General features: G+C 43.8%; 2 protein-coding genes across 2 annotated transcripts in view; one reads left to right on the forward strand and one right to left on the reverse strand.

Annotated features, from left to right (window-relative positions):
- The first annotated feature begins 159 nt into the window (after positions 1-159).
- The window catches only part of pir (pirin), a 28,753-nt gene continuing 4,465 nt past the window's right edge, over positions 160-24,447 (forward strand). Inside the window, exons 1-5 of the mRNA XM_055232543.1 lie at positions 160-249; positions 1,588-1,680; positions 3,074-3,154; positions 13,622-13,831; positions 18,947-19,042. Coding sequence (XP_055088518.1) covers positions 160-249; positions 1,588-1,680; positions 3,074-3,154; positions 13,622-13,831; positions 18,947-19,042 — 570 coding nt within the window. The remainder of the gene's footprint in view (positions 250-1,587; positions 1,681-3,073; positions 3,155-13,621; positions 13,832-18,946; positions 19,043-24,447) is intronic.
- LOC117391666 (ly-6/neurotoxin-like protein 1) lies at positions 19,045-21,547 on the reverse strand. The gene is made up of 3 exons (XM_033989534.2): positions 21,456-21,547; positions 20,976-21,083; positions 19,045-19,871 (listed from the first exon to the last, which is right to left on the reverse strand). Exons 1-3 carry the CDS (start codon positions 21,496-21,498, stop codon positions 19,723-19,725), a joined length of 300 nt encoding a protein of 99 aa, XP_033845425.1. The 5' UTR covers positions 21,499-21,547; the 3' UTR covers positions 19,045-19,722.

Below are 24,447 nucleotides of genomic sequence, written 5' to 3' on the forward strand. Positions count from 1 at the left end.
TCCTCAGGCGAGCAGCTCGGATCGTGTCCGTGTAAACGCTCCGATCAGACGGTTGTGAAAGTGGAATTACAGGTAAAAGTGGTTGAACAGGACGAGGAGCTCACAGCTTCACCGCCGACGTCAGACTTCAGGACTTTTCGTGGCAGGTTTCAGATAAAAATGAAAATCCGACGTGTTCAGAGATTACGACGCTCTTCTGTCGAAAGCGAAGACGCCGATTCGATGAGCCACGTCGTGAACGGGGCCGAGGTAAGAGAAAGTTTCCTGATGTGACTTTATTTCATGTAGCTGTGAGATTCCGGTCAAAGCTTTGGGTTGTGGTGATGTTTCAGTCTGACAGAAACCCAAATTGGTCGTATATTTGACTGTTTCACGTACAACGCCGTGTCTGCGAAGTGACTGAGAGGCTACGGCTCGCGCTTCTCGCCCCACAACCAGAACGTTCCAGGTTCAATTCCCCGGCTGCCTGTGTCTTTCTGTGTTCGGAGTTTGCACGTTCTCCAGTTTTTAACCCAGAACATGCTAACCTGGCAAAACCTACTGTTTTTTAGTCCGTCGTGTCTCAAACTTGGTCAAACGGAATCGTCCAATCAGATGCGTCCATTTCAAAAACACATGTGAAACGAAGCAGCTCATTGGTCGCCTTTGATTTACAAATAAAATCACATTTCTCTCACGTCAGATTAACAGATTCTGCAGAAATCCTCCATGTTTTTCAGCCTCGTGTGATATTTATTTCCTTTATTGACTTTACTCCGCCCCTTTTACCTCTAAACGCCAGTAAACGGCGCTTTCTTCGCGCTGCCATTTCCGGTTATTTGGGAAAAGTTTCGCCGCTAAACTCTGATATAAAATATGCAGATTTGGCTCAAACATTTTCTGGAGGCTTTAAACGACTCTGTCCCGATAGAACTTTTTTACCGTCAAGATCAGCAGCTCCACGTAAAATAAAACAACTCCGATGGCGACGGCGACGGCGGCGTCACGGGAAACGTAAAAACAGACGAGAAAACATCTAAACTCCTGTGGAAATACTTCTGTTTTTCACGTTTTCTCAGGTACAGCACTTTTAAAATTTATCTTATTGTGCTGTCCAAGACAATTTCCGGAATAAGGTGAATTCTTTCCAATAAGGACGGCGGACGTGTGACGCGTGTCCCTGATTGGCTAATCCACCTGTCAATCACGCCCACATGAACTCGACAATCAGACTCACATGTTCGTAAAGTGGACTATAAATATCTGATGTATTTCTCATGAGGAATCTGTAAAGTATAGAGCCGCTTGAACGCTCACTCGCTCTAGAACAGGAGTCTCAAACATGCGGCCCAGTGGCAAATTGCGGCCCGCGAGATGATATTTTGTGGCCCGCAGGACAATATCACAGTTTAAAGTTAGTGTGGCAATCGCGCCGTTTACTCCCGTCACAAAAGATTCAACAAATAACGATGTATGTCAGCAAGAATTGGCATATTTCTTCATATATTTTGAAAACAGCGATGACGTTTGAGAAGATTTTAACAAAGCCTCTAGATAATTTGAGTTTGAGACTGAATAAACCGTGTCCTTGGTGGTCTCCATTTGCAGCTGGGGTGTCTGGATCCGTTTGTGAAGTTTGAGGAATTCACCATCAGAAAACCGGGCGTCATTTCAGAGCATCCGCACAGAGGCGTGGAGACGGTGAGTACAAAGACGATAAAACACGACGGGTTACCCCACATACTTCACTAATAGAGCTGGATTATGTCACGTTATTATGTTGTCACCTTCACAAAAACAGACGTGGAGTTGTGTTTTGTTCATTCACAGGTGTTTAAGTCACCCTTTATTATTAGTTTGTCTGAATTTCCAAAGCTCAAAACGCTCTGTTCCACCTTGTGATGTCACGAAGTGGTAGTTTTCAAGTCAACAGCTCCTTTTACCTTTAGTTAAAATCATCTAAATGTTTCTAGTGAAGGTTTAGCTCACAGCCGAAACCACAAACTCTTAAATAATCCTGTGCTGTTCTGCATTCCAGGCTCGAGTGCTCGGAAAGTCTCTGTTTTCAATCAGCTGTAGCGCCACCACAGACTGTTTATATAACTGGACATAGCTAACCCGCTAACCGCCGCCGCGTTCCAAACAGGAAGTGAGCGTGTTCGTGGTAACCCGCTCTACACGATCCTGAAGTGTTTGCAAATCAAGATATGAACATTAATAACAGACCAGACGCCTCCTCTCCCCGAGCTCATCGCCGCTAGCGTTAGCAACAGGTTTGATTGACAGCGTTGCTAAGTGCTCGCCCTTTGCCCTTTGCGTTACCTTCAACACTTCTGTTTTGTTTCATCCACACATGTTTAACACACACATACAAAAAACAAAAAAACAAAAACGTGCATATTTAGGCCGAGTTCTTCTCTCAAACACAAAACACTCTGTTCCACCTTGTGATGTCATCATGTGGTGATACAGGAAGTGCTCCACTGTGTTTTTAAACTCCACACATCTTCATTTCTACAATCATTTCAGTCATGGAATTGCCACTTATTTCTACTGAACTAAAGGTAAAAGGAGCTGTTCACTTGAAAACTACCAATTGATGACATCACGAGGTGGAACAGTTCTGTGTTTTTGAGAAGGTAACAACATTATACTTCTTACCATCTACATGCTGCCCCTTGGTTATGTCACCTCTTCAGTCTCTAACCTGGGGGTTCGGTTGGATTCTCAGTCATCACATAAAACTCCTGTGTAAATCATCGCTTCACCATCTACGGAACATCTCCAAACTCCGCCCCCTTCTAAACCTCCCAGACGCAGAGAAACTCGTCCACGCCTTTATCTCCTCGAGGTTGGACTTTTTGTTGGGATACCTGCCGAGGACATTCAAAAACTGCAATACGTTCAGAAGAGAATCCTAATGAAGCTCAGGAAATCGAGTCTTCTCTTCAGCTGCGCCGCAACTGGACTTTTTTAAAGCTAAATTTAAAGACCTTTTTATTTAGCGATTAGTATTTTAATGTTCTTTTATTGTAGCACTCTGGGATTTTGTTTAATGTACTCACTAACATGTTCTGTTTTTACACTGTCCCAGGTGACGTACATCTGGGAGGGGGCGACTGAGGACGAGGACTGCTTTGGAAACATAGGACGGTTGGAGCCTGGAGATGTGCAGGTATCTCACCCTGACTTTGGGAAATATTACAGTGTTTATATTTAAAGAAATGCTCTGGATCTGTTTTTTGATTGAAAGGCCTGTTTAAATGTATGTTTTTATAAATAGACCTGGTCTGAATACAGAGAGACGAGTGTAAATGTTTTGTCATATTGACGCAGGCAAAGTCTCAGTGTTGATCCTGTTAGATCTGAGTGTTTCCTTTGACACTGTGGATCGTGGCACTAGAGGACTGGGAGGGCATCTGTCGTACGGCACTAAACTGGTTCAAGTCTTATCTAGAAAACAGGGAGTACTTTGTTGAAATTAGAAAATGTCCCTGACCTGTGGGGTGCCCCAGGGGTCAATTCTGGGACCCCTGTTTTTCACTTATTATTTAATATGCAGCAATAATGTGTCCTACCACAACTCTGCAGACGAGTCAGATCTATGTCTCACTGCAGCAGGTGAATATGGACCAGTGGATTCACTCACTGCATCAACAGATCAGTGTGTGGAGGAAAAACAACTTTCTCCAGATAAACTCAGACAAGACTCAAGTCATCATCTTTGTCCCACAGAAACATAGAGAAAGTGTCAGCGTCACCTCCAGTCTCTCTCTCTAAAACCTTCAAATCAGACGAGAAATCTAGAGGTAATAATGGACTCAGACTTGAACTTTAACAGACACATCAAATCAGTAACATCTGCAGCTTTTTACATCTAAAAAAATCAAAGGTAAACTGTCAAAGCCAGACTTAGAGAGACTTATCCTGCATTTGTCTCCAGTAGATTAGACGACTGTAACGTCCTGATCACTGGCCTCTCCAAACGAGCCTTAACACAGAACAGAACATCCAGAACACTGCTGCTCGGGTCAGGACTAGAACCAGGAAGTACTTCACACGTGTGTCCTGTGGCTCAGGTCTGTGGCTCCTGTGGCTCAGAGGTCAAGGTCTAAACCAGGACTAAACCAGGACTAAACCAGGACTAAACCAGGACTAAACCAGGACTAAACCAGGACTAAACCTGGTGAATCAGTGTTTGAGTTTTGTGCAGTTAAAACCTGGAATAATCTTCCTGAAGATGTGAGACTGTTTATCTGCTGTGACTGAAAGAGTTTTATTCTGTCTTTTCTCTTTTAATGTTACTTTTATGATGATTATTTATGTTTCGATTTGTTGTATTGTGATTTTAATGTCGTTCTGATTCTGTAAACCTCTTTGAATGACTTTGGTACAAACTGTGCTCTACAGACAAACCCGCCTCACCACATTTAAAGATAAATAAAACTGAAGCTGGTCATGTGACTTTCCCCTTAACCGCGTCACAGTTTCAGTTTTGAACCTTGAGGTTTTTTGAACCAGAAAAGTTTCCGTCTCTAACGGTTAAACTCACGACTGTCACCACAGACAAGTTCAGCTGATTCTGCTCTTTTAAATGGATTTATAAACCAGTTCTATTGATGCTCAGATACGTTAAAGATTTACATTGAAAATTAAAAATAAAATAAATCACATTGCTCTGGAAAACAACGTTTGACAGATAATTTATGAATAAAATAAGTGAGTGAAGATCTCTCCTAGTTTTCTGTAAACACCATTATATTTTTAGTTGGTTGATCGTTTATGACGATCAAAGCATCAGGACTGTCCACAGGGGAGCTGATCAGCTCAGAGAGCTGCACACGACAAAACAGATTTGACTGAAGGAAAAGGAAATGGATTTGGAAAAAAGTCCCAAAATTAGGTATTTGAGGTATTCTTTAATTAAATAAAATTGAATAACAAAATAAAACCTTTTTAAATAACAGAAAGAAAGGCAGTCCCTTGTCAAATACTTTGACTTTGTCTGAGAGTTCAGTTCATTTCTTTTTTAGGATTTAGTTCAGTTCAAAATAATTACAGTTCATAATCACGCATGTCCATAATCCACAAACCACAGGGCAAAAACTAAATCAGTCTGACTCGTCCTCAGTGGAGAGACCACAGTCCAGTCCCATGGACTACCCCTGACCCCTGAGATGTGAGTAGTCTCCTCTTCAGCTGGACACTGCCTTATATCTGTGTGAAGGAGGCGCTAACGACACTGAAACTGTAAACAGCTTTTGTCCAGTTTCAGCCTTAAAGGCCCGATTCAACCTGTAAGGCCACCTCTTGTTCTTTGTTTTTTGTTTGCTTTGGGTCTCAGGATGGATCTATAGATCGGTGAGATATTATGTCTCAGGCCCTCATTCCTGTTAAAGGAAGGATTGTCTTTCCTCAAAAAAAGAACAAACAAACAAAAAGAAACAAAGAACAATAGGAGGGCCATTACAGGCTGTTAAGGCTGAAACTGGAGACAACAGCAGATGAGACACAGTGGAAACCCCACAGACAAGTCCACAGACCACAGTGAACAAGGGCCAAAGCTCCTCACGCAGTTGATACTTTGCAGTGAGGTCACACTGGGGGTGTTCTATATGGATGTCTATGGCCAAATGTTCAATTCAAGTTTATTTTTAAAGCACATTTAAAACAACTCCGGCTGACCAAAGCGCTTCACATAAAAGTCAACACAAAGCAAACATACAACACGGTACACAGGAAAAGAACAATAAAACACCTGTGTGTGTGTTGTCTAGTGTTAAATACCAGGGAGAAGAGGTGGGTTTTCTGTCTAGTCTGACGGTGCGTTCACACCGGGGCGTCAGGAGCGTCGGGTTTACATGCAAAGTCAATAGTGGACGTGCGTCTTGGCCACGGCGCGTCTTGTGTTCAAATATATGAACTTTTGTGGCGTCTTGACGCCTGGACGCTCTGGACGCGCAGCTTCAACCAATCAGAGACCAGTGACGTCGACAGGTCATTCGGAACACCGGGAGCCACACCAACAATGGACGACAGACTTGTTGTTGCCGTTTGCTTTATAATGTGACGCTGGCAGACTACAAAGACCGGCAGAAAAAGGACCTCACCTGGAGGACGATCAGTGAGGAGCTCAGTGTGTCTGGTAAGTTATCACAACTTCAGAGCAGTAAAATATTTGCCCTTTAGGCCCGTGCAGCATCATTAAGTTGCTGTTGGCACTTGTTTGTAGCTGATGAGTTTATGTATTTATTCAGTGGACATATGGAAGAAGCGGTGGAAGAGTCTGAAGGACACCTATATGAAGGAGAGGAGAAAGGAGAAAGAAAAGAGGAGTGGGTCAGCAGCAGGGTCAGCCAAAAAGTGGCAGTTTTCTGGGGTCCTGACATTCCTCGACCCCTTCATTTCCCCTCGTGAGACGAGCAGGAACACGCCGAGGGTCGAGGAGATGCAGGCCCCAGGGGACCGTCCTGAAGAACCTGAAGAAGCAGCAGCAGGAGGAGCAGGAGGAGCAAGAGGAGCAGGAGGAGCAGGGCCGTCACATGCAGGAGGTGTGTTTAGTTCAGTCAGACATTGGAAAATGATGTACATACAACCTGTCTGTTTTGTTGTCTATGCTTTGTTGCAATAATAAGAGTAGGAACTGAGTAATGATAATTCAGTGTACAATAAAATATACAAAGCAAAAATAGAACTGCTGTGGAATATTTCTTTATTATCATAGATAGATAGATAGATAGATAGAAACTTTATTAATCTCCAAGGGAGAAATTCAGGTGTCCGGCAGCAAACACACACTTGCACAAACACACACAATAATAACAGTAAAAACAATAAAATATTACTATCAATAGTATAAAGTGCTCATCATATAGAAGAGGTTCATATCAGGCAGATCTGTTAAACAGCCTGATAGCTGAAGGGACAAACGACCTCGAAAAGCGCACTGTCCTGCAGCTCAGTGAGAGGAACCTGTTACTCCGTGAGCTTCTCCATGCAGACATAATGTCATGCAAGGGATGCCTGGAATTGTCCAGGATGCCCTGCATTAAAGCCCTCATCCTCTTCTCAACCACAGCTCCCACAGAGTCCACCCTCCTCCTGATCACAGATGAACACGTCTTTATCAGTCTGTCCAAACGACTGCAGTCCCTTGTGGTTATACTGCCACCCCAACAGACAACACCAAAGAAGACAGCACTTGCCACAACAGACTGATAAAAGAGGAACAACATGTCGGCACACACATCAAAGGACCTAAGCTTTCTTAGGAAAAACAGCCTACTCTGTCCTTTCCTATACAGAGCCCGAGCCTGCTCTGACCAGTCCAGTTTATGGTCAGGGTGCACACCCAAGTACTTATAGGTGTCAACCACCTCGATCCTCTCTCCATCAATGATCACTGGTTGGTGGACGGGCTTCCTACCAAAGTCAATGATCATCTCCTTGGTCTTTGAGGTGTTCAACATAAGACCATTTTCCCTGCTCCAGGAGGTGAATCTGGTGATGAGCTCCCTGTACTCACTCTCGTCTCTTCCCTTTACACACGCCACAATAGCGGTGTCGTCCGAGTACTTCTGGACATGACAAGCTGCAAATGTATAGGCAAAGTCAGCAGTGTAAAGTGTGAAGAGAAAGGGCGATAGTACAGTTCCCTGTGGTGCACTGGTGTTGCTCGTCAGTATCCCAGATACACAGTCACCCAGCCGGACATACTGTGACCTGAGAGTCAGATAGTTGTGGATCCATCGAACAAAAACAGGATCCACTCCCATCCTCTCGAGCTTCCCCTTCAGCAGCTGAGGCTGGATTGTATCAAAGGCACTTGTGAAGTCAAAAAACATCAACCTCACATAGCCACCAGCTCCATCCAGAAAGGAGAGCGCCCTATGGACCATATACAGGATTGCATAGTCCACTCCCATGCTGTCCTGATAGGCAAACTGAAGGGGGTCCAGCGCCCCCTCCACCTGAGGTTTGAGCTGCCGGAGTAGCAGCCTCTCAAAAGTCTTCATTATAACTGATGTTAGGGCAACTGGTCTGTAGTCCTTCATCCCTGCAGGCCTTGTCACCTTGGGCACTGGGACAAGGCATGAGGTCTTCAACAAGGCAGGGACACATCCAGTTCGAAGACTCTTGTTGAAGATGGTGTGAAGAGGCACAGCCAACTCCGACGCACATTCTCTCAGCAGCCGAGGTGATATTCCATCAGGATCAGCAGGTTTCCGACCGTGGAGCCTCCTGAGCTCAATACGCACCTCATCCACACTGATGGACGGCACGCCATCAGGGGTGGAACAGGCGCCACTGCCAGGTGGAGCAGAGGAGCCAGTAACAGCAGCGTAGATGGAGGGGCTGCCGCTGGGTGGAGACGAGGAGCCAGTCACAGCAGCAGAGGTGGAGAAACCGCCGCCGGATGGAGTAGAGGAGCAGGTCGCAGCAGCAGAGGTGGAGAAACCGCCGCTGGGTGGAAAAGAGGAGCAGGAGGAGCCACCGCTGGATGAAGAAGAGGAGCAACAGGTCACAGCAGCAGAGGTGGCAGAAACATGACAGAAACAGTTGAGAATCACCTGCCAGAGACTCCACCTCCTACATGTGTCTGCTGCTGCTTCTTCAGGGCAGGCTCTTCTGCTGCACCCACAGGTGTGTAAAGGCATTAAGCTGTAGTCAGGATTTATAAAACTGTATGAGGTTGTTTTGAAGTTCAATGTGCAACTTCAGTCTTCAATTTTCCATTAAATGTACATATTGTTTAAACATCATTCTCATAACACTTTTTGTTTTACAGGCCTAACAAAGAGGAGAGCAAAGAAGAGGTTCCTGGAGTCGTCGCCCACCAGATACGAGACCTACTGGCGGCACTCCGGGACCGGCCTCCTCCACCTCCCCCTCCTCCTCCTCCTGCTCAGTCTGAGGATCAGCACTTTCTTTTGTCTCTGCTTCCTCTCCTGCAGAAGGTGCCATCTCATTTGAAGGAATATGTAAAATCTCAGATTCTTAAATTATTACATGAAAACAGTTCTGTTTATATAAATTTGGAAAATTTGGACCATACTGTGTAGACTGAGGTGGCACCTTAAAAACTTTAATGAGCGAGCCTTCTTGCATGATCCGGCAGAAGAAAAATGGCACAGAATTAACCTTATTCTGTCTGTTGAGAATGCATGGTCTCATTTCAAAAACACATTCATCTCTATCCTGAACAGACATGCCCCTTAAAAATGGTCAGAATTAAAAATCGTTTCAGCCCCTGGATCAGCTCTGAGCTGACTGAGCTGATCCATCTCAAACACACTCTGGCACAAAGCTAGGGCATCCAAGACCCTTATTGACTGGCAGTCCTTCAGATCAGCCAGGAATCGTTGCACACAATCAGAAAGGCAAAATCTGAATATTTGTCGTAACCAGTGAGGCGTAGGGACCAAAGGTGCGAGACTCAAAGTTTAACAATGTCTTTATTCACACTAAGTGATCACAGAGGTAATAGTTCATAAATCATAGTTCATAGTCCAGAGTAGCTGGGGAGCGTAGGTGCAGGTCCGTGAGTGTGGAGAAACACAAGTGCACGACGAAACAGAGGGAACACAAGACCATACCAGGACAGAGGTGCACGGACTGGAGAGATCCGGAGCTGGTTCTTGGGTGGATTTCTGGAGCAGAGTAAAAAAGTTCCAATGAGACAAGGGAATGCAAAAGATCAAAAAGTGTTAAGCCATGAGCATATTCACGTGGAGCGCGCGGACGTTCCGGCGCCGAGTGACTGGTCCTGGCCCCTCTTATCCACGGCAGGTGGTGTTGATTGCGTTGATGGGAAGCAGGTGCGCGCAGGAGGAGTCAGGACTCCACCCAGACTAGAACACAAGGACAGCAAAACAGGAATCACGACAATACTATAAAAATCAATTCCTAAAATGTAGCTCAAACCCTAGAAAATTCTGGCAGACAGTTAAAACTATGGAAAATAAAAATTCATCTGCACATTTGCCAGTTGCAATTAAATCCGAGGAGATTATAGTTTCAGACAAGGCCACCATGGTAAATATGCTCAAACATTTCATCCAAGCTGGTCATGCCTTCAGTACTGCCACGCCCACTGCTTTGGTCAGTTCCTCTGACTTATTACCTAATCATCAATCAATCAACATTTATTTATAGAGCACTTTACAACACTCAAGGTGACCAAAGTGCTTTCCAGTAAAATCAAATTAAAACAAGTTAAAATCATATTAAAACTGTAAAATAGGAGAATAAAATAGAATAAAATACATTAATACAACAAATTATAAATAATGATAATGTGTCACAACATTACTAAGTGTTAAAGCCAGTCTGAATAAATATGTTTTAAGCCTGGATTTAAAAAGACCGAAGTCAGTAATGGTGCGCACATCAGGAGGCAGTTTGTCCAGAGTTTGGGCCCAGCCACAGAGAAGATCACCCCAGTGTTTGGATTTAGTTTTTGGAACTTCCAAAAGGAGTTGATTAGATGACCTCAAGGCCCGGTTTGGATTTCGGACCAACAGTTCAGCCAGATAGGGCGGGGCGAGGCCATTAAGAACTTTAAAAACAAAAAGTAAAATTTTAAAATCAACTCTAAAAGAAACAGGAAGTCAATGGAGTGAATAAAGGACTGGGGTGATGTGTTGGCGTCTGGATGTGTTGGTTAAAAATCGTGCTGCAGCATTTTGCACAAGTTGGAGGCAACTCAGGGACGACTGAGAGACACCAACATAAAGTGAATTACAATAATCTATTCTAGAGCTGATAAAAGCATGAATTGTTTTCTCAAGGTCGTTGCGATTTAAAAATTGCTTAACTTTTGTTAAAAGACGTAGCTGAAAAAAGCTTGCTCTGACCACGCTGTCAATTTGTCAAATTTAAAAGCGTTGTCAATCATAATCATAACTCCCTCCCTTCAACCGTCCCTCCTTTTACATTCCAACTCCTACAAGAGAATGATGTGCTCAGGGAGCTTCTTGAGTTGGACACTCATAAAGCAGCTGGGCTGGATACATTGGATCCCTTCTTTCTGCGGTTAGCAGCGCCCATCATCGCGGCACCTATTACTCACCTGTTTAACCTCTCACTACAACCCGATGAGTTACCCCTGGAGTGGAAGTCAGCAGCAATCACTCCACTCTTCAAAGGGGGTGATAGTCTAGACCTTAACTGCTACAGGCCTATCTCCATCCTGCTTTGCCTTTCCAAAGTCACTGAAAAACTAAATCAATCAACAGCTTACACAATATCTCGAAACCCACAGCATCTTTACGGACGTGCAGTCTGGGTTTAGAACTGGCCATGGGTGTATCTCTGCGACACTTAGGGTTTTAAATGACATCATAAGTGCCATAGATAAAAAAGAATATTGTGTGTCTGTCTTTGTGGACTTGGCTAAAGCCTTTGATTCAGTAGATCACAAGATTCTCAGCCGACCTACCTGGTAAAATAAAGGTTAAATAAAAATAAAATAAAACCTTCTACAGGGGAGGAAACAGAGCCTCCTTTCTCCTGTCCTTCATTTGTGTCATTTCCACCACCCCTCCTCCAGACAAGGTCCTTTTCTAATACATAAATATGTAAATAGTTTATTTTTATTCAAGATTTGTTATAAATTCTGAAATTGTGAAATAAAATATTTTAATTTGATTTGTTTGTTTTTTATACATCATGCACCATTTGTCTACTAGTTTGTAAGGAGTAAGATCAGAATCAGAATCAGAATCAGAATCAGAATCCTTTTATTGCCATAGTCTGTGAACACAGTTCACAAACTAGGAACTTACTTCGGTGATAAAGTGCAACATAAAACATAAAACACACTGAACAAATACAAATACAAATAAGGGCATGCACAAAGTTAAAAAGATATGCTTAAAAATCAATTAAAATACTTAAAGATAGAAAATATAAAAACAGCAGCATCAGAACAACAGACATGACTTATTAAAGTGACCGGTGTTATAAAGTGTCCAGTTTAGTGCAGATATTATAAAGTGTCATGAGACAAACTGCAGAGGGGAACAAACTGTTCTTATGATGAGAGGTTCTAGTCCCAATGGACCGTAGCCTCCTGCCAGAGGGAAGTGGCTCAAATAGTCCATGTCCAGGGTGAAGTGTCAGCTGCTCTACGGCCTGCTCCCCCCGAGTCCTGGAGACAGGTCCTGTAGAGATGGAAGGAGCAGCCAATCACCTTCTCAGCAGAGACACAATGTGCTGCAGTCTCTGTCCCTGGCCCCAGTGAACCACACAGTGATGGAGGAGGTGAGGATGGAGCACCAAATCACCAGGGCGACCGTACGTGGCGCCATCGTGGAAATGAGACTATGAGAAAATGACAATATCAGTCACTGTGAACAAAATGTATCCATAGTCTAGACACAGAAAAGGCTCCGTCAACTCTGGTCTTGGTTAGCTGACCTCTGACCTCAGGGCTCTGGGTGGAGTAAGTCCCTCAAATAAAGACGACCCATATATAGTAAACTGGACTCAAATGCAACACAGAGTTCAGTCAAACATAAGTCTTAGTAAATCCAACAGAGCGTGTCCTTCAAACCGGTCAGTCTTAATATGACAAATCAGGAAATGAACAACTGAGGAATGAACATCTTATTTCATATGAACTAAAATGTCTTTGGGGAAACAAACTCGGAAACAGGTCCTTCAAACGGAGTCGCAGAAATGCAAACGAAAGTGTTTCAAATGAAGAGCTTGAGTGTCTTTCTTGACTGATCAACATCCTAACAGGGTCTGACTGAACAGAGCGAGTGCATATGGGCTGAGCTGAGCTGATGAGCAAATGAACGACAGCTGCAGGGAAAAACAGGAAGGTAGGAAAAGAAGGAGTGGAACAGGCTGGGAAACGACGTGGACTGAGGATAAACATGAAAACAGGCAGAACTGTGACATTTAGAGCACACACATTTAAAAACAATTAATAACATTTTGAATTGATCCGTTATGAAACAGGGACACTGTTCAGCAGTTACCATGGTGACACAATGCTCACATTAGCAAACACTACCAAAAAGGTTTGACAAAAAATATAAAATTATCCTGTTTAGGAGTTTGATTTTCAACAAAAATGTGAGAGTGATTACCTGAAAAACTGTTGGCTAATGCTAATACTTGCTAGCTTGTGATTGTGATGCTATTTGAGAGAGACTTTTTTAACAGCACAAATCAGCTCATCTGTTGTAGTTCAGATAAGTCAGTTCTAAAGCTCAGATTATCTAAGCCTCAGACAGAGCAGTACCTCTAGTTAGCGTCACACCTCCAGGGAATGTTAATGACATCAGCTTCAAAGTATCAATAGTTATATAAGTATTTTCTTTAATAAATGTTTACGAAAATTGTCTTCCTTGTGCTGTTTATCTCCATGGAGACAAGGAAAAAACCATGTTACAGGTTAGATCTGTGATGAGGCGACCCCGCTTAGAGTTAAAACGTCTTTTCCAGTGTATTTTAACCCAAAAAAAACACTTATAATGAACTTTAACGCCGTACTCTGGAACTTTTGAAGCAAAGCAACACAGTATTCATGGAGTCCAGCCTTCCAAAAGAAAAGTTACACAGTGTGCCTTTAAAACCTGTGTTCCCAGAGTCGTAGAGTTGGTGATAGTTTGTCCGTGTTCTGTTCCAGTGGGTGACGGCGGGTCGAGGCCTGGTCCACGCCCGGGTGCCCACCTCAGACGAGCCGGTGTGGGGGCTGCAGATTTGGTTAAACCTCCCCGGGGAAAACAAGATGGCCGCCCCCGTGTACCAGGAGATCCGAGCGTCGGAGATCTCCAGGTTTGAGCGTGACGGAGCGAGCGTAGCGGTCATTCACGGAGGAGACGCCCTGGGCTACGGAGTAAGTCCTTTATTATTTTTTCACAACGGAAAGGAAAATATTAGAGAGGAAAGTTTCTGCAACATCGACTTCTTGGAGCTTTCTGTCTTGTTCTAACGTTGTTCTTTCATCAAAAACATGTGTGAAGAAGTTTTAGATCATCCATGCATGTTTGAGTAATCTAGAGATCTCTCCCGGCCCCTTTTCAAACCCTCTTTACGGTTAGCTGTAGCCTATAGCCGCGTCCCAATTCGACGGCCAACAGATGTGCCCTGCGTTTCCATGGAGATCGGCGTAAACGAAGTGTGCATCCGAGCAGACTTCGCGCCCTTCTATATCCCATCATGCACCGCGCGTCACGTCTTCTATGGGAGAAAATGGAGTCCACGGCCGCTACGGAATACACTTTTAAATGCAAATACTGGTTTACCTCACCTCAACTGTTAAAATTTGAATATAAAGCTAAAAGAAGCGACGTAACGTAAGCGCGCAGACAGAGGTTGACGTACGTTCTGTGGCGTGGCCTTTGTGGTCCACGGAGGAGCACCCTTTGTTGGCCGGGTCCTTCGATGGGTGCAGCAGTTGATTTAGGACACGGCTTATGTCACTCATGCTCCCAAACAACAATTCTCCAGAAGTCCCTTTCAAATAACATTAGTCAGTCACAAGCTAGCAAGCATTAGCCAACAGTTTTTCAGTTAGCTCCACCTTTTTGTGGAAACTCCAACTCTTAAACAGGACCATGAATCACAGACTGCTGAAAATGGCTCTTTAAATCACTTTTGTTAATATATCAGAGCTGGATTAACCTCATGTTCTGTGCAAAGGTTAAAAACGATATAAGTTTGTTTGTCACTTAGTCTTAGTCTTTGTTTAAATATGTTTCTGATGTTTTTGTATTTTTATTTAGTCCAAAATTTCCACAAATACTTCAGTGTTGTACCTGGACATCAGCCTGCAGCCGAGCGCTCAGCACCTTCAGGCGGTTCCTCCAGGTAAAGTCCGAAGGTCATGTCTCATTTGGAAATTATCTATCAGCCAAACTTTATATTAAGGAGAAAATATCCTGCAAAATCAACTTTTTGGAGCTTTGTACCATGTTCTAACGCTGTTCCTCATTAAAAACACGTGTGCAGAAGTTTTAGAGTCATCCATGCATGTTTGAGTAATCTAGAGATCTCTCCCGGGCCCTATTCAAATTTTCCTTATGGTTAGCTCTAAGATTTGTCCAAGGCTCCGCCCACAAGCCTACGTCACCCACGCTCCCACATGACAATCCTCCATAAATATACAAAAACATGACACAAAACAACACACTACAGCTTCACAAACCTGGTGTGATGTGCAGTAGTTTCATTAACGCTGATTGTGATGTGATAGCGCTGTGAAGGGGGCGGGGCTTTGGACTTGGAGTGACAAAAATGAAAGTAAAACTTATAAAACAAAAAATTTAATAAAAATCTAAATATGTTACGTGTTACAGTTAATACCCCATAGAAGTAAATACCCCCTCTTTAATACATCCATCCATCCATTGTTTTCCTCTTATCCGGGGCCGGGTCGCGGGGGCATCAGTCTAAGCAGGGACTCCCAAACTTCCCTCACCCCGGACACGTCCTCCAGCTCCTCCGGTGGGACCCCAAGGCGTTCCCAGGCCAGAGAGACATAGTCCCTCCAGTGTGTCCTGGGTCTTCCCCGGGGCCTCCTCCCGGTGGGACATGCCCAGAACACCTCCCTAGGGAGGCGTCCAGGAGGCATCCTGAGCAGATGCCCGAGCCACCTCAGCTGGTTCCTCTCGACATGTAGGAGCAGCGGCTCTACTCCGAGCTGACTGAGTGACTGAGCTCCTCACCCTATCCCTAAGGGTGCGCCCGGCCACTCTGCGGAGGAAGCCCATTTCACCTGCTTATAGATGCGACCTTGTCCTTTCGGTCATTACCCAGAGCTCATGACCATAGGTGAGGGTAGGAACGTAGATTGACCGGTAAATCAAGAGCTTCGCCTTCCGGCTCAGCTCCTTCTTTACCACAACGGACCGATACAGCGACCGCATCACTGCAGACGCTGCACCGATCCGCCTGTCAATCTCCCACTCCATTCTTCCCTCACTCGTGAACAAGACCCCGAGATACTTGAACTCCTCCACTTGGGGCAGAGACTCACCACCCACCCGGAGAGAGCAAACCACCTTTTTCCGGTCGAGAACCATGGCCTCGGATTTGGAGGAGCTGATTCTCATCCCAGCCACTTCACACTCGGCTGCAAATCGCCCCAGTGCTGCAGGTCCTGACTCGAAGAAGCCATCAGGACAACATCATCTGCAAACAGCAGAGATGAAATCCTGTGGTTTCCGAACCAGGCCCCCTCCGGCCCCTGACTGCGCCTAGAAATTCTGTCCATAAATATAATGAACAGAACCGGTGACAAAGGGCAGCCCTGGCGGAGTCCAACATGCACTGGGAACAGGTCTGACTTACTGCCGGCAATGCGAACACAGCTCCTGCTCCGGTCATACAGGGACCGGACAGCCCTTAGCAAAGAGCCCCGGACCCCATACTCCCACAGCGCCCCCCACAGGACACTACGAGGGACACGGTCGAATGCCTTCTCCAGATCCACAAAACACATGTGGACTGTGGCAAACTCCCATGAGCCCTCGAGGACCCGATGGAGAGTATAGAGCTGGTCCAGTGTTCCACGACCGGGACGAAAACCACACTGCTCCTCCTGAATCTGAGGTTTGACTATTGGGCTGCTTCAGCCTGACGGCATCCCTTACTTTCGTTGGCGACCACCGGGTTCAGGGGTTGACGCAGCGACAAGCTCCTCAGACCTTAGGACAGCTATGAGCGGTTGCATTGACAACAGAGACGGAGAACATGGCCCACTCCAAATCCATGTTCCCAGCCTCTCAGGGAGAAGTTCTCCCCGAGGTGCTGGTTGAAGAACCCCTGACAGAGGGCTCCAACAGACGTTCTCAACAGACCCTCACAATGTGTTTGGGCCTGCCCAAACACATTGTGAGCCTGCCCGGTGTGTCCAGCTTCCTCCTTGATCGGCTGACAGCTCAGCCCCTCTCTTCACCCGAGTGTCCAAGACGGGCGGCCGGAGGTCAGATCGCACGACAACAAAGCAGATCTTCGGCTTCTGACCTGACCTGGTGCCACATCCACTGATGGACACCCTTGTGTTCGAACATGGTGTTTGTTATGGACAGACTGGCTAGCACAGAAGTCCAATAAGAGAACAGCACTCGGGTTCAGATCAGGGAGGTCGTTCTTCCCGGTCACGCCCGTCCAGGTGTCACTGTCATTATCCACCACACAGCTGACCTGGCGCTTTCACTCAATATAACGGGCATCTGAAACGCTCTTAGTCTGACCCGTCCCCTAGAACTTGTTTGTCATGGGTGACTCTACCGGCGGCACAAAGTCCCCGACAACATGGCTCCCAGGATCATTCCGGTGCTCAAACCCCTCCACCATGTTAAGGTGCTTCAGGAATAATACCCCATAAAAGTAAATACCCCTCTTTAATACCCTTCTTTTGAGACTCTTTCCTTATTAAACTCACTTGTGCAGAGCAGACAAAAACATACAACATTATTGAAGCTACTTTTCATTTCAAATCACACATTTTTGGGGAAAATGATCAAAATTGGTCCAACATATTGGTAGATCTAATGTGTCGGCATTGGCATCAGCCATGAGAAAAAAATAAACCAAAACACTCCATCTCTATATTCAGTGATGGGACAATACTTTGAGTACTTTTACAGAGTTGCGTTATATTATGGTGAATATACACAACAAAAGCCTGAGAAACAGCTTCATGTTTCACTGTTTGTTCTGCATTTTCCATCACTGTTTGGAGAAGTTAAAACCACACCTGCCTCACCACAATACACCACCGGAAATATAAATTATACAAACAAAAAGAAAAGTAAAAGTATTCAGAATAACACCAAATGAAAGAGTATCTGCACCTGAATACAGCTACTCAAGATGTGACTCTGAAGACTTATGGTACATGAAGTACTGAGGTACTTCAACACAGATCAGGTCCTCACTAGAACCAGGAAGTACAAGTACATAAGTCCAGGACTAAACCAGAACTAAACCAGGACTAAACCAGGACTGAACCAGGACTAAACCCGGACTAAACCAGGACTAAATCAGGACTAAACCAGGACTACACCAGAACTAAACCAGGACTTAAACAGGACTAAACCAGGACTAAACCAGAACTAAACCAGGACTAAACCAGAACTAAACCAGGACTGAACCAGGACTAAACCAGAACTAAACCAGGACTAAACCAGGACTAAATCAGGACTAAACCAGGACTAAACCAGAACTAAACCAGGACTTAAACAGGACTAAACCAGGACTAAACCAGGACTAAATCAAGACTAAACCAGAACTAAACCAGGATTAAACTAGGACTAAACCTGGTGAATCAAAGCAGGACTAAACTAGGACTAAACCAGGACTAAACCAGGGCTAAACCAGGACTAAACCAGGACTAAACCAGGACTTAAACAGGACTAAACTAGGACTAAACCAGGACTAAACCAGAACTAAACCAGGACTTAAACAGGACTAAACCTGGACTAAACCAGGACTAAACCAGGACTAAACCAGGGCTAAACCAGGACTAAACCAGGACTAGACCAGGACTAGACCAGGACTAAACCAGGACTAAACCAGGACTAAACCAGAACTAAACCAGGACTTAAACAGGACTAAACCAGGACTAAACCAGAACTAAACCAGGACTTAAACAGGACTAAACTAGGACTAAACCAGGACTAAACCAGGACTAAACCAGGACTAAACCAGGACTAGACCAGGTGAATGAGTGTTTGAGTTTTGTTCTGTTTAAATCTGGCTCATTCTTCTTGTAGATGTGACTCAGACCTCGACTTTGACAGTGCTTAAATCCAGACTCTGTTCTTGTTTATCTGCTGTGACTGAGAGGGGTTTATTCTGCCTCTTTAATGTTTATGATTATGTGTCGTTGTGTTAAATATGTTTGGCCTGTCGAATGTGGTGATGTCATCTGAACCACAGCACTACGTTGCAAACTTGAAAATCAAAGTTTAAACAATCCAAACATTTATTTTTTGTGTTACAGAGTGGACCACAGTCGTTTACATTTTATCAGGGACACTTCAAGTTGGTGAGTAAAGCTTTTTTTTGTCCCTTTAGCCACACATTTACACCACAGACTGTTTAAAGACGTGAGTGTGACGTCACCACAGCTTCAGCTCCACATGAAGCTCATCGAGGCTGGAGCAGGAATAGAGGAGAATTTGGAGCAGAGTTGCATATTTGGAATTCCGGCTGCGCGTATCATAGCAACCAACGTAAACAATACACAAAATAGTGACATAAAAACCCCAGGATCATGTAGAGCGGTTTAATACGAACATTTAAGACCAAAATGACGAGTCTGACAGACGCAGGGACAGAGAGAGGGGACAGTTTTTACACAGAAAGTGAATTGGAGCCAGAGTCGATGGAGCAGGAAGTGCACCATGATCACTTCCTGTTTGGATCGCAGTAGCTAGCAGGTTAGCGATGTCCATTTATATATACACTCTGTCGTTGTACACAATAGTATGCAGTATGCTAACATATACTCCACACATCTTGTATAAGTCCTGATTTTGTATGTGGATATTTTCTTTATTATTTTTTTTCTAAACCATATAATGTTATAGCTATTTGAATTAAAAAAAAAATGTTTTTATTGCATTTAAATGAAGCAACAGTGACATTAAATTGTTTACAGCAAAAGACCAAAGCAAATCTTTTATTAGGCTGTTGCTCGGACGTCTCATTAAGGCGTTCACTTAATGCAGAGGAATTTAAAACATGCTTTTTAAATCGATGAGAAGCCATGAACCTTCAGAGGAACAGGGAGAAAACGGCGGAGGAGAGGAGCAGCAGTACCACAGTGGGAGCAGTGGGGGCGCTCCCATTGCACAAGTCGCCCTCACAACAGCTCAAGGGGCTCTTACACAGAGCGTTGGGAATACAGCCTCTTGCGTAAACTCCTGAGGAACAACAAAACAATTCATTTGAGTTCAGTCACAAATTTGAAATGATGTCGTCCACATTCCCTGGGGAGAATGTGTTAGACTGTTAGACTTTAATCTGAGCTTTTTAACACAATCTGAGGATAAAGAACTGTACTTATCTGGATCTACAACAGATGAGCTGATTTGTGCTGTTAAACACGTCCCTCTCAAATAACATTACTCATGAGCTAGCATTAGCATTAGCATTAGCATTAGCATTAGCCAACAGTTTTTCAGTGAGTCACTCTCACACACTCACATGCACACTCACATGCACACTCACATGCACACTCACATGCACACTCATGCACACTCACATGCACACTCACACTCACATGCACACTCACATGCACACACTCACATACACACTCACATGCACACTCACATACACACCCACATACACACTCACATGCACACTCACATGCACACTCACATACACACTCACATACACACTCACATACACACCCACATACACACTCACATGCACACTCACATACACACTCACATACACACTCACATGCACACTCACATGCACACTCACATACACACTCACATACACACTCACATACACACTCACATGCACACTCACATGCACACTCACATACACACTCACATGCACACTCACATGCACACCCACATACACACATGCACGCACACACACACTCACATACACACCCATACACACATGCACGCACACACACACTCACATACACACACATACACACCCCCATACACACCCCCATGCACACTCACATACACACTCATACACACTCACATGCACACTCACATGCACACTCACATGCACACTCACATACACACTCATATGCACACTCACATACACACTCACATACACACTTATACACATTCACATACACACTCATGCACACTCACATGCACACTCACACACCAGTGCAGACAGACAGGTGCAGACAGACTGAAGACTCATCGTTGCGATCGGCCCTACGCCCTGAATGGGCTCGGGCCAAATAAAAACTCACACACCTCTGTGGCTTTAAGAGTTCAGAATGCATCAGATCAGATGGAGTTTGAGCTCCTTGTGTTTTTTTGGTTTTTTTTTACCTTCCTTGTCACCACTGAAGCATCGATCGGCCATGGGGACTGAGCCACAGTCCAAGGTTTTAGTGCAGTCCTTGTCCCCAACACACACGTAGCATTTCAGTGAGTAGGCTGCAGACGAAAACACACTTAAAAGTAAATTCACTAAATATTAATAAATTACGTGAATTTGAAATCACACATCTAAAAAACTGACATCAGTGATGTGACAAAATCAACATTATGTCTGGACTTAAATCAAAATACATTGTATCTAAAAATACATTACATACATTATATTGTTCTGACTGATCGAGCACAGAAGAACTCACTGCATAAAAATCAACAAATATGTATTTGAACAAAAAAGCAGGTTTTTTTTACATTCAGAATTAGCTAACAGAATTAAGTTAGTTCAAATATGGCAGCCATTTTTGTATTTAGTAAATATATATATATATATTTTTAAAAGCAACAACAACAGCATAAAAGTCCATTCCTCACCAGCTGACAGCCCCACGAGCAGAAGAAAAGCTTTGATCATCATCGTAGTCCAGAGGGTGTGTCGAGTCTGTCTGCTCTCATCATCTGCACCAGCCTTTTTATGCACTCAGTCTTCTCGGAAGAGGTGGGGAAATGCAAGTCATGGCCTGAAATCAACTCAGACTTGAGTCACTATCCATACAAAATAAACCCTTTCAAGCAAGGAAAGTTTATTTGAATTACTTTGTGGTCCAATTGTTCTGTACAAAGTGCTTTACAGAATAAGAAGTACATGAAAATGACAATTTAAAAAAAACTCAAAACATAAATAGTATCTTAGGTCTGGATGTTGTGGGTCTTGGCTCACACGTGGAAATGGAAGGATGGACAAAACATAAATAATCATCATAAAATGAACATTAAAAGAGAAGAGGCAGAATAAAACCATTTCAGTCACACATAAACAGAACCGTTTGAATCTGGATTTAAACATTGTCAAAGTCGAGGTGTGTCTCACATCTTCAGGAAGAATGATCCGGGTTTTACCTGCAGAAAACTGAAATGATTCCCCATGTTAGGTCCTGGTTCCATAGAAGAGACATTTAGCAGAGGAATGAATAATTCTAAATATTTTGAAGCCTGAGGCAGCAGTGAAACTGGAGCGGACTCATATAGACCAGACATGGGCAAACTACGGCCCGGGGGCCACACACGGCCCTTTGGGCTTGTTAATCCAGCCCACCGAACATGACCAAATTATATTAAAATACGTGAGGCTAAACCTTGTTTTTAAACCTTGTTTTTCTTCTGTGTTTATTTAACTGAAATCTCATAAATTAATTATTAAGTTAATTAATGCATTTGGAAAACAATTTACACAATGAGCTTTGCATATTCATGCTTTGCTACATGTTACAGGCCAAATCTTTAATGTTATATATATATATATATATATATATATATATATATATATATATATATATATATATATATATATATATATATATATATATCCTGGCCTGAGAACCCACTGTGGCCTGAGTGTCAAAAAGGAAGCAGCAAACATTTCAAAGGTCACAATCCTCCAAAGGTTTCCAACGCTCAGATTTAACGGTTCAAGTGTGTCTAATATCCTGTTTGCAACGGTAAACAGATTAACAAACCCTCCAGCTCCACTGCCGTTAGAGACTAATTTCCACATCTAAGTGCAATGAGTTTGCAGTGTTCTTTAATGACAAGGTTCAGGGCATTAAAAATGCCATAAATTCCACAACACAAATAACAACCCAGCACCCACCTAGACACTTAGAGCTGACTCACTTTACACCTGTAACTGACAAAACTGTCCAAGAGATTGTCACCAGTCTGAGTTCGTCTACGTGCTGCCTCGAAGTGTTACCCACTAAATTTCTAAAGTCTGTGCTCAGTTTGCTGTCATCGCTCACTCACATAGTTAATATGTCACTTCAATCTGGAACATTCCCAAGAGCTTTGAAAACTGCGGTTATCAAGTCTCTCCTAAAAAAGAGCAGTCTTGATGCCACAATATTGAACAATTATCGACCAATCTCAAATCTGCCATTTTTAGTCAAAGTCCTTGAAAAAGTTGTTTACCAACAGTTTATTAACTTCCTCGAAATGAACAACTCCTTTGATGTTTTCAGGTTTCAGACCCACCACAGCACTGAGACTGCTCTTATCAAGGTGACAAATGACATCCGCCTGAACACTGATGCAGACAAAGTCTCAGTGTTGATCCTGTTAGATCTGAGTGCTGCTTTTGACACTGTGGATCATGGGATCCCCTTACAGAGACTGGAGGACTGGGAGGGCATCTGTGGTACGGCACTAAACTGGTTCAAGTCCTATTTAGAAAACAGGGAGTACTTTGTTGAAATTGGAAAATGTATATCAGATAAAATGTCCCTGACTTGTGGGGTGCCCCAGGGTTCAATCCTGGGACCCCTGCTGTTCAATCTCTACATGCTGCAGTTAGGCCAGTTAATACACAGCAATAATGTGTCACACACAACTCTGCAGACGAGTCAGATCTATGTCTCACTGCAGCAGGTGAATATGGACCAGTGGATTCACTGCATCAACAGATCAGTGTGTGGAGGAAAAACAACTTTCTCCAGATAAACTCAGACAAGACTCAAGTCATCATCTTTGGCCACAGAAACATAGAGAAAGTGTCAGCGTCACCTCCAGTCTCTCTCTCTAAAACCTTCAAATCAGACGAGAAATCTAGAGGTAATAATGGAGTCAGACTTGAACTTTAACAGCCACATCAAATCAATAACATCTGCAGCATTTTACATCTAAAAAACATGTCAAAAATCAAAGGTTTACTGTCAAAGCCAGACTTAGTGAGACTTATCCATGCATTTGTGTCCAGTAGGTTAGACGACTGTAACGTCCTGCTCACTGGCCTCTCTAAACGAGCCTTAAGACAGAACAGAACATCCAGAACACTGCTGCTCGGGTCAGGACTAGAACCAGGAAGTACGAGCACATGTGTCCTGTGCTCAGGTCTCTGGCTCCTGTAGCTCAAAGAATAGACTTTAAAGCAGCTCTGCTTGTGTATAAGTCTCTCCATGGCCGAGGTCCAAAGTTCATCTCCGACATGTTAGAGCCACATGAACCATCTCACACTCTGAGGACTTCAGGGACCGGCCTCCTGCTGGTCCCAGAGTCAGGACTAAACATGGAGAATCAGCGTTTCAGTTTTATGCAGCTAAAACCTGGAACATTCTTCCTGAAGATGTGAGACAGGCCTCGAGTTTGACAATGTTTAAATCCAGGCTCAAAATGGTTCTGTTTATCTGTGCAGACGACTGAAAGGTTTTTATTCTGCCTCTTCTCCTTTAATGGTAATTTTATGATGATTATTTGTGATTATTTTTGTGTGATTTTAATGTCTTTCTTTTTCTGTAAAGCACTTTGAATTACCTTGTGTACGAATTGTGCTGTACAAATAAACTTGCCTTGCCTTGCCTAATATCTCTCTTGT

This window comes from Periophthalmus magnuspinnatus, chromosome 3 (assembly GCF_009829125.3).
Source record: "Periophthalmus magnuspinnatus isolate fPerMag1 chromosome 3, fPerMag1.2.pri, whole genome shotgun sequence".
Lineage (NCBI taxonomy): Eukaryota > Metazoa > Chordata > Actinopteri > Gobiiformes > Gobiidae > Periophthalmus > Periophthalmus magnuspinnatus.

Excerpts from the sequence above, each read along its gene's own strand:
- LOC117391666 (XM_033989534.2), bottom strand. The coding sequence starts at position 21,498 with ATGATGATCAAAGCTTTTCTTCTGCTCGTGGGGCTGTCAGCTG. Across the intron at positions 21,084-21,455 it reads GCTCGTGGGGCTGTCAGCTG|CCTACTCACTGAAATGCTAC; the intron begins GTGAGGAATGGA and ends TTTCGTCTGCAG. Across the intron at positions 19,872-20,975 it reads CTTCAGTGGTGACAAGGAAG|GAGTTTACGCAAGAGGCTGT; the intron begins GTAAAAAAAAAC and ends GTTGTTCCTCAG.